A 14,035-nucleotide genomic window follows, 5' to 3' on the forward strand; every position below is an offset into this window, starting at 1 on the left:
CAAAACAGATTGAGACGGAGGGTGGAGTGACTAATTTTAGTGACCGGAATACATGATCCGTCTTCGACTAAAACCGAGAAATTAGAATTATTGCAATTATCTCTAAGAGACGTAAGGGTACCTGATTCGGCATGAAGATGTGCAATTGCCCCGATGTCCATGTACCAATCTACATTGCCCGGGTCTTGAAGACTCATAGTGTTGAATGCTTAAGGGAGAGTGGTGGGCTCAAAATTTTGTGGATATTGAAACCACTGTAAATTAGTGGGCTGTTGAGCATATGAAAAGAAAGCCTAATGTTGGGCTACCTTTGCTATTGAGGAGGAAGTCCATGTTGCGATGAAGTGGGCTAAGGCGCCGATTGGGCTGAGAGAAAAGGCAGCAACCCACGCTACTATTGTTGTTGTAAGGGATGCGCTTGCATCGGTTGCTCGAAGGCTCCCCAGTTAGACTTATAAGGACTGTATTAATCTAAATTTCCTCATTCACCGTCTCTGCCATGATGTCCCTGATTCCGATCACCAGAACGACCACTTCGTCCACCACTGCGTGAGGTCCGACCACCCCCATGTCCGTTGATTTGTGTCCCGGAGTTATTTCCATGGTAATTTTGACTTCGATTTTGGTGTTCAACATTGAGAACACTGGGAGAGAATGCATTATCAGGATGTGAAACAAGAAGGAGGCGGGTTTGTTCCTTTTTCATGGAACGTTCTTTAAGGGTGAGCATGGATCTCATCTCAAGAAAAGTTGGGAATGGTTTTTTATGACGGATGGTGGTCATGATATGAGCATATTTTTGAGACAAGCCATTCATGACATAGATGACCAGATTTCTTTCGGGAACCGGGGCTCCAATATTGGTAAGAATATCCAAGATGGATTTGATTCTCGTGCAATACTCCATAATAGTCGATTTACCAATAACAATGTTTCTTAATTCATCATCTAGTTCAATAGATTTTTACTCTTTGTTTTCATGAAATAGAGCTTGAATTGTAGTCCAAACTTTAGCCGCTATCGCATCTGTAGTGATAATGGATTGTAGAACGTGTTGGCAGAGGGTTCCGTAGAGCCATTGCTTGACAATATTGCCAACAGTTTCCCATTCGGGGTCGGTAATAACCTTAGGGACATCTTCAAGGTGATTGAAACCTTGTACCCAATACAGTGGGTTTTGAACAACTCTTTCCAAGAATCGTAATTCAGCCGAGCCATGTCAAGAATAAGTGGGACATAAGACTTAATGTTGGTGATGCTATATTTCTTTTCAATGGTTTTCGTGTTGGAGGAACCCTCTGAAGGACCTATCATGGTGAGAGAAGAAGAGAAAGAAAAAGACGAGCAGAAAATAGGAAGAAGAAAAGAGGGGGTAAGAACCCTAGGAGAGGGAGCAGGTCACAGAAATCGATGGTAGGGTTAATAACTCTCTGATACCATGTTACAAATCTATTTTCCCATGAAAAGATACGTATTACATTCCATTCCTTATATAAGAGAAATACAAGCTAAGGATATAATCAAATACATCCGGCTACCAAATAAGAGGGCTAACAATCTATACCAATATAACAACTACATCTCATATAAAATGCATACAAAATATACGGATAACACATGCCTTCATCCCCAGAGGTGGCATTTGATCGGTTTCTAGTCTTCGGTAACCAAAACGGCGAAGTCCATCGGAAATTTACATCAACCTATCATGAATCGTAGTTGTTTCAGCTATACCCAGGAAGTCCGATAGGCCAACTCATATCACCCCGTTCCGATGTATCCTACCCTTTTAGTTTTGCATAATAGAAATACAAGAGGGGAGAGATACAAACAACAATGGCAGTGGTGGGAAGATCTCATCGAACATGTTTTCCAATCAAAATCAGTCATAATCTCACCATCGACACACCACCTGAAACCTCATATTCATTACCGTTTATCGCACATCCAACACCGCCTTCCCTTCTTCTTGGTATTCATATCGTACATCACCATTCCTATTGTGAACCTGGGTCACACCCCCAAACCAGGATGGCGGAAACGTCCAGGGGCTGGTGACTATCATGTAGTGTATCATAACAGTTGAGTATAAATGTTCAAAGCAAACACAACCAACATATATATAATTGAAAAAGTTACATCATTTGTACATATTACATGTTTCAAAATATCAATTACAATATGTTGTCAAAAGATTTGTTTAGACGCCTAAGCGTCCCATCCTCAAAGCCAATTGTTACCTGATTTACTGATTTCCTGAGAATACAAGTTATTTGAAAAGAGAGTATCAATGTTCGGTCTTGGTTCTATGAAATGTAGTAATGTTTGTTTTCCGGAAAATCGTATATTTTCCCTAAAATGAGATGTGGCCTTAAATGAACCAAGACCAAAGCGTATAAGTGTCACAACTGGAAATTTTGTGTCATGTAATATATACATTCAAGCTAATGGGAATCAAAAACTTCAATCAAATACATTATACAAGTACTACAAATAGTCATCAAACAATTGGAGACCCTAGAAGTCCTTGTTTAAGTCCATTTTGTACTAGGACTCCCTTATTGGATCCAAATGGACCAATAAGCTTCCAATTAGACTATCATGGGCTTAGAACCCTAATTGGGCTCTAATTGGACCCACAATAAATTATTTCAACATCTTGGGCCATGTTGGGCCTAGGAAGAAATAAATTAATAACTATGAACCATAATTAACCTAATTTGGCCCTAACAAGTCATAAAAATCACCTTTATATTTATTTGGACCAAAAATCACTCAACTTAACCATGAAAATTGGGCTTAAGCATTTAAGGCCCAAACATTCTCTTTTCCCCCACCATTCTCGGCCCAAGCCCAAATAAAAGGGAGGAGTTGACTTTTTTGCATGACACATCATCTTTGTATGTAGGATATCTAAGCATTACCCTTCAAACATCCATGCATTCTCATTCTTCCATGCAAACATCACCTCAAGGTCTTTTCTTCTCTTTCTCCCTCTCCCTTCTTGTTTCGGCCGAGAGTAACCCACACACACACACCTCACAAACTCTCTCTAAATTACTCAAGAAATCATCCTCTCTCTCCATTCAAAAGTCTCGAAAATTTGGCTTGGAGCCTAAGAATCATCCTAAAGAAATTCACCATCTAAGGTAAGTTAATGTTTAACTTATGATCTAACTCCCTCTACTTCATTAAAACCTCTTCTAAGTTCATTCACTCTTGTGATCTTGCATCCTAGAGGTCGAAATCTTCATCAAAGGGTGCTAAGGCCAAAGATCACTTCATTTTCTTCCATCTTTTCTTCAAAAACCGAAAGCTTCAAACAAGGTGAGCTTCATACCCCCTATTTTCTGTTTTTATGAGTTTTGTGGGGGGGGGGGGAATACAAGTGAAAGTGTAGATCTATATGTGTTTTGTATGCCTTGTATGATTTCCATGCTTACATGTATGCTTTTGTGTGCTATAATGTTGGATCTAGCCATAAAACCCCTCAAAACCGAGATATATCTTATGTTAAATGGTTTTAGCATCAAATATATTTCTACATACAAAGTGTTTCAAGAAAAATGGCTAAGTGGTTTAGTAACAATTTTCTTTGGGCTAAAAACACAATTTTGGGGCCTAAAATGTGAAAAATACAAAATTAAGGGTCCAAATTGACATATCACGAATTCTGATGGATGAGGTGTGCCAAAACAGTTTCAATAAAACAATTTCTGGAAATATACTCATTTAGAGGATTAAAAATATAAATTTCAAGCTTAATGGGCTAAAAATGACATTTTCGGCCCAATGAGGCCCATTATGCGAGATTTTCTGTTTTGGAGGGCCAAAACTGTATTTTTCTGTAAAACAGTGGACTATAAGTGTTCCAAATCCTTTTCAAAGGTTTAAAATGCTTTTTTAAATTTAAAAAGGACCAAAGTTGCAAAAAATTTTCAATTTGGGCCAAAATTGTCAAGTTTCGAAAAAGAAGGGGTATAACCGAGAAAACTGAAATTTCAGGGACTTAAACTGTTTTCATTGAAAAATATGCTGAAAAACCTCAACTTCAATGATTTTTGGTGTTAAAATGTCAAGAAAATTGATTTAAGGACCAAACCGGAAAGTATTTAACCAAAGGGTTGAAAAAGTAAGTTTTACAAACAATGAGGGGCTGAAAACAGAAAACTTTCAAGGCTAATTCAATACATGCAACTTGATCAAACAATGGTACCGCGACTACCGACGAAATACAATACACTACAATACCAAAATCGTTGTGAAACGAATTGGTTCGGTCTCGAACCAATGAAAATCCGAAACTACTAACACGACGACACTACGATTCATACAAATAACGTTTGGGAATTCAATATACATGCGAGTGTGCACAGAGGTCTACGCACCATCTTTGGGCCCCAAAAGTGTAAAATCTTGCTTGTTGGGCCTAGCTAGCCCAATGACCTGATCTTAAGGCCCAAAGACTTTTTTTTCTACGAAGTGTTGGGTTTCACCGACTTGGCACAACGTAGAGGGACTTTCAATGGCTTGTATACTACTGGTCCCCAAGGGTCCTTTGGTATTGCTAGTAAAGTCTATATTTTTTGCGAGGCGGGTCGGGGACCCCTCGTACACATTTTTATCCCCAACCGGTTAATAGAGTCATCGAGGTCTTCGTGTCCTCTTTCTCTTCGGATGTGGGACGACACGTAGTCAGGGCGGTTGGATAACGTGATTAGTACGGACGACGCCTTCGGGATCGTTAGTATAGCTATAAACTGGTCGTTTGTGTAATGCGTGTTTGTAGCAAATAATCATGTTCAAAAATAATCCAATGTCGCCTGGGAATGAGACTACTCTTTTTGCAATGGTTTCAACGCAACTTCATGGAATTCAAAGGATTAGGAAAACATCGGGTTTTCCTAGGGTTTTTCAATACATACGGACTCGAAACGCACACAACTTTAATGAATGATTTTTATAAGTATAGAAACAAACAAGCATACCTATGGATCTTCACAAACATTTTCGAAAGCTTTTCATTTCAGAAAATATCGGATTTTCTGGTGGTTTTCAAACGATACGAACATTGTTTTCTTCAAATACCGCTTATGAACTCACCAACATTTCATATGTTGACGTTTTTCAAAATACTTGTATTCTCAGGGAACCAGTGATACAAAGGAAATAATATTCAGTGGTGGCCTGCAGTTTATTTATGTACGAGTCGAACAATTTATTTTTGGGAATGTGGTGTTTAAACAATGTATTTCATGTAAACGCTACTGGTTGTACCATATTAATGCATGGTGACGAATGTTGTTATGTTTCATATATATTCAATGTTATGGTATTCAATTGAGTCACAACAGCCCCCGGACGTTTCCGCCGTCTGGTTCGGGGGTGTGACAGGTTGGTATCAGAGCTTTGTTTATAGTGAACTAGCATGTCGAGCCACACATTGATATGCAACTATAAACCAAAAGAGGGACTAACATAACTCTGAACAAAACAAGTAAATAAAACACACTTGCTTGCATTAGAAATAAGGACCTAACGCCGAATCAAACACAATAATGCTGGCATCTCGGTTAATTCGGGACTGTTCTTAGTGATACCAAGGAGTGAATGTAGCCTGATCAACTACAGTCCCTCCAAAGTAAAACTAACACATGTCTTGATGAGATCGGGATAGCTAGAGAACCTAAAACTGTACCTTTATCACCAGAAAGAGAACGTTCGCTTAGTCTGTACAATAGTCATATCACCTAGGAATAATGATAGCATATTTACGTACTCACGCAGACAGCATGGCTGGTTTTCATCACCCTGGAGACCCCTACTTCCCTAATCAGGGAAACAACGGGTGGCTAGAGGAGGAGGAGCATGAGGAAGAGCAGCAGGGTATCCAGTTTCATCAGGTCTTAGTAGCTCACGGGATGCTTGTGGATGAGCCGGGAGGGAACCCAGGGGAAGCACACGACGTCGGACCCGAAGAATACGTAGACACTGACTACGAATTTGGAGAGATCGACGATGACGACGAAGAAGGTCAGGTCGGGGACCAGGACCCCGTCCCGCCATGCGAGAACGAGGCACAACCAGATCACCCCGCTCCACCAGCGAACCCCCCAAGAGAGAACCGTTCCCTCGAAGCTGAGATCGCCGCACTGCGACAACAACTGTATGCTATGGAGGCTCGGGCAGTGCAAGCAGAGCATGAGAGGGATGAGGTTATTGGAGACATGGCAGAGATGGCGCAGCTACTGGCGCAACATTTCGGCATATGACCTCGGCACCACCTCCTGACGCAGCTCATCGCGGTTAGGGATAGACTTATCATAGTAGGTCATTAGGAACTATGTTATGTACTCCGGCTCTATGTTTAAGTGATTACACTACTCATGGAGCCGTTATGCTATCGGATTAGTGTCACTTATGTATGCTCTTACGAGCAAAATTTCTTGTATTACATGCGGATAATATTAATGAACTTTTGTGTGTTTTGCTATGATATTATCAGTTGTTATGTGTTGAGACGTTATGATTGTATGCCCGATAGTAGTAAAGTTTAGGTTCGTACCATACACCTAGTTAGTAGGATCACAACCTCACAAAAACCACGTACACTCAACATCTTTCCGTTTCATGACAGAAAGATGCCTCGCCGAGCTACTCGCGGAAATCCCGAACCAACCCCGCCCGAAGTTGACACCACTGCTTTCCAGGCAGCCGTGTCTGCTGCGGTCACAACAGCTATGGCACAATTTCACCGAGGGAACAACGGAGGAGGTAACGGGCAAGGATCCGGAAGTTCGAACAACGGGACGAACCAAGGACCCACTAAAACGCCTACAAGGACTTCACCAACGCTAAACCACGAGCTTTCAACGGCACTGGAGGAGTGATCACTCTGAAGCGATGGATCGAGAAGGTAGAGTCGGTATTCGAGATATGCGAGTGCCCCGAGCAGATGAAGGTGAAGTTCTCGGCCTGTACTTTTGTGGACCAAGCACTCACTTGGTGGAACGGACACGTGGAAGCTATGACGCTCCCTGTCGCCAACTCTATCCCCTGGGCAGAAATGAAAGAAATGTTAATGGCTGAGTACTGCCCCCGAGGCGAAATACAAAAGATGGAGCAGGAACTATGGAACCTCACTGTGCAGAATGCGAACATCGATGCCTACATATCGAGATTTAGCAAACTATCTCTGTTGTGCCCGGGTATGATCACATCAGAAGGAAAGAAGATCGAACGATTCATCTGGGGACTGACACCTCCCATTCAGGGGAATGTGATAGCTGCGAACCCCGAAACATTTGACAGTGCGAAGAGATTGGCAAAGAGGCTATATGATCATAACAACAAGAAGGGCGAGAAGCCAGTGGAGACTGAGAAGAAAAAGGAGGGTGATGGTAAGAAAGGGTGGAACAACAAGAGAAAGGGGCGTCAGGGCCCCGAGACCTCTAAAAAGCAGCAGACAGTGGCAGTTAACGCTGTCACCGCACCGGTTCCAGCCATACCACATGCTCCAGCCTCAGCTGCTTCAAATGCTTCAAAACCCTATTCCGGTAATTTTCCCATGTGCAACAAGTGCGGTTTCCATCACCATGGAGAATGTAGGGAGTTCCATTGCACCAGTTGCAACCGAAGGGGACACACTGCAAGGTTCTGCAGGACTTATCCTCCCCAGAATCAGAGTCAGGGAAACAATCAGAACAACAACAACAACAACCACCGCAATACCAACAACACCAATGCCGGCGGCAACAATGCCGGGCCTAGCCACACCTGCTTCGGGTGTGGAAGGACGGGGCATTTCCGCCGAGATTGCCCTAACAACAACTCAGGAAACAGGGGAGCAGGAAGAATGCTGACTATGGGTCAGAGTGATGCAGTTCAGGACCCCGCAGTTGTGACCGGTACGTTTCTCCTAAACCACACTTATGCATGCATCTTATTTGATACCGGAGCGGAGCGAAGTTTCGTAAGCGAGAAGTTTAAACATTTATTGAAACAACAACCCCAGAAGCTAAATGAAACCTATACGGTGGAAATGGCCAATGGGAAAACCGAATCCACTAGGGAAATCTACATCGGATGTACCCTAACCCTCAACCAACACGTTTTTCGAATAGACCTAATGCCAGTATCAATTAGGAGTTTTGATGTGATTATCGGCATGGATTGGTTAAGCCCCCACCATGCTGAGATTATGTGCCACGAGAAGGCCGTTCGCCTTCGTCTCCCGAATCACGAAACCCTAGTAATTTACGGAGACAAACCTAGCACGAATCTTCATCTTATCTCGTGCATCAAAGCACAAAAACATCTGCAAAAGAACAATCTGGCGTTCTTGGCTCACATAGTAGACAAGACCAAAGAAGAAACTAACATCCAAGATATTCCGGTAGCGTGTGAATTTCCGGACGTGTTTCCTGAAGATCTTCGAGGAGTACCCCCAGAGAGACAGGTTGAGTTCCGAATCGACCTCGTTCCAGGAGCAACTCCTCTCGCTAAACCACCATATCGGTTGGCTCCTGCTGAAATGCAGGAATTGTCCAGCCAACTCAGTGAGCTTCTGGACAAGGGATTTATCCGACCTAGCTACTCGCCATGGGGAGCTCCGGTGCTCTTTGTCAAAAAGAAGGACGGATCTTTCAGAATGTGCATCGATTACAGAGAGTTAAATAAACTCACTGTTAAAAACCGCTACCCACTCCCACGAATCGATGATCTATTCGACCAGCTCCAAGGAGCTAGCTATTTTTCTAAAATAGATCTACGGTCCGGATACCACCAACTCAAAGTCCGAGAAAAGGATATTCCTAAAACCGCTTTCCGAACCCGCTACGGACATTATGAATTCGTCGTAATGCCCTTCGGTCTAACAAATGCACCTGCCGCGTTCATGGACCTAATGGATCGAATCTGTCGACCGTTCCTTGACAACTTCGTCATTGTGTTTATCGATGACATCCTCGTCTATTCTCGAAGCAAAGAGGAGCATGGCCAACATCTCCGACAAGTCCTAGAGACCCTGCGATCGGAAAAGCTTTACGCCAAACTCTCCAAGTGTGAGTTCTGGCTCCGGAGCGTGAATTTTCTAGGCCACGTAGTTAGCCAGGACGGAATTCATGTGGATCCCTCTAAGGTCAAAGCTGTGGAAGGATGGGCAACTCCGACTACGCCCACAGAAATTCGTCAGTTCTTAGGCCTAGCAGGCTACTATAGGAGATTCATCCAAAACTTCTCTAAGATCGCCAAACCGCTTACCTTGCTTACGCAAAAGGGCGTGCCATTCAAGTGGACAGACCGACAAGAGATTGCGTTTCGAACCTTGAAACAAGCTCTCTGCAGCGCTCCTGTACTATCTCTACCTGAAGGAACGGAAGATTTTGTAGTCTACTGTGACGCGTCGAATCAGGGTTTAGGTTGCGTTCTCATGCAACGTGGAAGAGTGATAGCATATGCGTCCCGCCAACTAAAGACGCACGAAGTAAATTACACGACCCATGACCTAGAACTGGGAGCCGTGGTCTTCGCTCTGAAAATTTGGAGGCACTACCTGTACGGTACAAAGTGCACCATCTTCACGGACCACAAGAGCCTCCAGCACATCTTGAATCAGAAGGAGCTGAACATGAGACAACGAAGATGGGTGGAATTGCTAAACGACTATGAATGCGAGATCAAGTACCATCCAGGCAAGGCCAACGTGGTAGCTGATGCATTAAGTCGGAAGGAGTACTCTAATCGCCATACGAAAACACACTCGATAACCATTCAATCTCATCTGGCCACTCAAATTGCATCAACCGGGGCAGAGGCTATGAAAGCGGAAAATAGAACTAGCGAGGCATTACGCGGGATGGAGAAGAACCTAGAAGCCAAAGAGAATGGGGTATACTACTTCATGAACCGTATTTGGGTCCCAAAAATTGGAGGATTTAGGGAGACCGTTATGAAGGAAGCCCACAAGACACGATACTCCATTCATCCCGGTTCGGACAAGATGTATTTGGACATTAAACAACACTATTGGTGGCCTAACATGAAGGCGGAAATCGCAACCTATGTTAGTAAGTGCCTTACGTGCGCCAAAGTAAAGGTGGAATACCAGAAACCTTCCGGATTGTTACAGCAACCGGCAATCCCTGAGTGGAAATGGGAGGGGATTTCTATGGATTTCGTGACCAAGCTGCCCAAGACGTCGGACGGACTGGACACCATATGGGTAATAATCGACCGACTGACGAAATCTGCCCACTTCCTGCCAATCAAAGAATCCTACAAGATGGAGAGACTGACGCGGTTGTACCTACGAGAAATCGTAAGACTCCATGGAGTGCCAAAATCTATCATCTCGGATAGAGACAGTAGGTTCACATCGCGCTTTTGGCAATCACTCCACAAGGCAATGGGAACTCATCTCGATATGAGTACCGCATATCACCCACAAACGGACGGTCAAAGTGAACGAACCATCCAAACGCTTGAAGACATGCTTCGTGCTTGTGTGATAGACTTTGGAAAGTCTTGGGATACCCACCTACCGTTGATCGAATTCTCATATAACAATAGTTACCATTCGAGCATCAAAGTGGCTCCTTTCGAAGCATTGTACGGGCGTAAATGTAGATCACTGTTATGTTGGGCTGAAGTAGGTGACACCCAACTAGCAAGAACGCATACGTCAAACAGGGCACTAACAGGACCGGAGATTATTCGCGAAACCACAGAAAAGATCGTTCAGATCAGAGCCCGATTACAAGCATCGCGTGATAGACAAAAGAGCTACGCCGATAAACGGCGAAAACCCTTAGAATTCCAGGTCGGTGATCGAGTACTGTTGAAAGTCTCACCCTGGAAAGGGGTTATACGTTTCGGAAAACGGGGAAAGCTGAACCCGCGATACATTGGACCTTTCGAAATCGTCGCCCGAATAGGCCCAGTAGCATACAGACTGCAACTACCCGCAGAGCTAAACGGTGTACACCCCGTGTTTCATGTATCTAATCTGAAGAAGTGCCTATCAGATGAAACCCTTGTCATTCCTTTTGACAAAATCGAAATCAATGAGAATCTCCTGTTCGTCGAAGAACCAATTGAAATCATGGACAGGGAGGTGAAGCGTACTAAGCAAAGTCGCATCCCGATCGTGAAGGTACGGTGGAACGCAAAGCGTGGGCCAGAATTCACGTGGGAATGCGAAGATCAAATGAAGCAAAAGTACCCTCACCTATTCTAGCATTCTCAAATCTAGCTTTCAAACAGAATTTCGGGACGAAATTCCCTCTAACGGGGGGATGATGTCACAACTGGAAATTTTGTGTCATGTAATATATACATTCAAGCTAATGGGAATCAAAAACTTCAATCAAATACATTATACAAGTACTACAAATAGTCATCAAACAATTGGAGACCCTAGAAGTCCTTGTTTAAGTCCATTTTGGACTAGGACTCCCTTATTGGATCCAAATGGACCAATAAGCTTCCAATTAGACTATCATGGGCTTAGAACCCTAATTGGGCTCTAATTGGACCCACAATAAATTATTTCAACATCTTGGGCCATGTTGGGCCTAGGAAGAAATAAATTAATAACTATGAACCATAATTAACCTAATTTGGCCCTAACAAGTCATAAAAATCACCTTTATATTTATTTGGACCAAAAATCACTCAACTTAACCATGAAAATTGGGCTTAAGCATTTAAGGCCCAAACATTCTCTTTTCCCCCACCATTCTCGGCCCAAGCCTAAATAAAAGGGAGGAGTTGACTTTTTTGCATGACACATCATCTTTGTATGTAGGATATCTAAGCATTACCCTTCAAACATCCATGCATTCTCATTCTTCCATGCAAACATCACCTCAAGGTCTTTTCTTCTCTTTCTCCCTCTCCCTTCTTGTTTCGGCCGAGAGTAACCCACACACACACACCTCACAAACTCTCTCTAAATTACTCAAGAAATCATCCTCTCTCTCCATTCAAAAGTCTCGAAAATTTGGCTTGGAGCCTAAGAATCATCCTAAAGAAATTCACCATCTAAGGTAAGTTAATGTTTAACTTATGATCTAACTCCCTCTACTTCATTAAAAACTCTTCTAAGTTCATTCACTCTTGTGATCTTGCATCCTAGAGGTCGAAATCTTCATCAAAGGGTGCTAAGGCCAAAGATCACTTCATTTTCTTCCATCTTTTCTTCAAAAACCGAAAGCTTCAAACAAGGTGAGCTTCATACCCCCTATTTTCTGTTTTTATGAGTTTTGTGGGGGGGGGGGGGGGAATACAAGTGAAAGTGTAGATCTATATGTGTTTTGTATGCCTTGTATGATTTCCATGCTTACATGTATGCTTTTGTGTGCTATAATGTTGGATCTAGCCATAAAACCCCTCAAAACCGAGATATATCTTATGTTAAATGGTTTTAGCATCAAATATATTTCTACATACAAAGTGTTTCAAGAAAAATGGCTAAGTGGTTTAGTAACAATTTTCTTTGGGCTAAAAACACAATTTTGGGGCCTAAAATGTGAAAAATACAAAATTAAGGGTCCAAATTGACATATCACGAATTCTGATGGATGAGGTGTGCCAAAACAGTTTCAATAAAACAATTTCTGGAAATATACTCATTTAGAGGATTAAAAATATAAATTTCAAGCTTAATGGGCTAAAAATGACATTTTCGGCCCAATGAGGCCCATTATGCGAGATTTTCTGTTTTGGAGGGCCAAAACTGTATTTTTCTGTAAAACAGTGGACTATAAGTGTTCCAAATCCTTTTCAAAGGTTTAAAATGCTTTTTTAAATTTAAAAAGGACCAAAGTTGCAAAAAATTTTCAATTTGGGCCAAAATTGTCAAGTTTCGAAAAAGAAGGGGTATAACCGAGAAAACTGAAATTTCAGGGACTTAAACTGTTTTCATTGAAAAATATGCTGAAAAACCTCAACTTCAATGATTTTTGGTGTTAAAATGTCAAGAAAATTGATTTAAGGACCAAACCGGAAAGTATTTAACCAAAGGGTTGAAAAAGTAAGTTTTACAAACAATGAGGGGCTGAAAACAGAAAACTTTCAAGGCTAATTCAATACATGCAACTTGATCAAACAATGGTACCGCGACTACCGACGAAATACAATACACTACAATACCAAAATCGTTGTGAAACGAATTGGTTCGGTCTCGAACCAATGAAAATCCGAAACTACTAACACGACGACACTACGATTCATACAAATAACGTTTGGGAATTCAATATACATGCGAGTGTGCACAGAGGTCTACGCACCATCTTTGGGCCCCAAAAGTGTAAAATCTTGCTTGTTGGGCCTAGCTAGCCCAATGACCTGATCTTAAGGCCCAAAGACTTTTTTTTCTACGAAGTGTTGGGTTTCACCGACTTGGCACAACGTAGAGGGACTTTCAATGGCTTGTATACTACTGGTCCCCAAGGGTCCTTTGGTATTGCTAGTAAAGTCTATATTTTTTGCGAGGCGGGTCGGGGACCCCTCGTACACATTTTTATCCCCAACCGGTTAATAGAGTCATCGAGGTCTTCGTGTCCTCTTTCTCTTCGGATGTGGGACGACACGTAGTCAGGGTGGTTGGATAACGTGATTAGTACGGACGACGCCTTCGAGATCGTTAGTATAGCTATAAACTGGTCGTTTGTGTAATGCGTGTTTGTAGCAAATAATCATGCTAAAAAATAATCCAATGTCGCCTAGGAATGAGACTACTCTTTTTGCAATGGTTTCAACGCAACTTCATGGAATTCAAAGGATTAGGAAAACATCGGGTTTTCCTAGGGTTTTTCAATACATACGGACTCGAAACGCACACAACTTTAATGAATGATTTTTATAAGTATAGAAACAAACAAGCATACCTATGGATCTTCACAAACATTTTCGAAAGCTTTTCATTTAAGAAAATATCGGATTTTCTGGTGGTTTTCAAACGATACGAACATTGTTTTCTTCAAATACCGCTTATGAACTCACCAACATTTCATATGTTGACGTTTTTCAAAAT

At 42.3% G+C, this 14,035-nt stretch overlaps 1 protein-coding gene across 1 annotated transcript; it reads right to left on the reverse strand.

Annotated features, from left to right (window-relative positions):
* Positions 1-481: 481 nt before the first annotated feature.
* Positions 482-907, reverse strand: LOC111913366 (uncharacterized). The gene has a single exon (XM_023909087.1). The coding sequence runs from the start codon at positions 905-907 to the stop codon at positions 482-484; it is 426 nt and encodes a 141-aa protein (XP_023764855.1).
* Positions 908-14,035: the final 13,128 nt, after the last annotated feature.

The sequence above is a fragment of the Lactuca sativa genome, chromosome 2 (assembly GCF_002870075.4).
Source record: "Lactuca sativa cultivar Salinas chromosome 2, Lsat_Salinas_v11, whole genome shotgun sequence".
Lineage (NCBI taxonomy): Eukaryota > Viridiplantae > Streptophyta > Magnoliopsida > Asterales > Asteraceae > Lactuca > Lactuca sativa.

Excerpts from the sequence above, each read along its gene's own strand:
- LOC111913366 (XM_023909087.1), bottom strand. The coding sequence starts at position 907 with ATGGAGTATTGCACGAGAATCAAATCCATCTTGGATATTCTTACCAAT.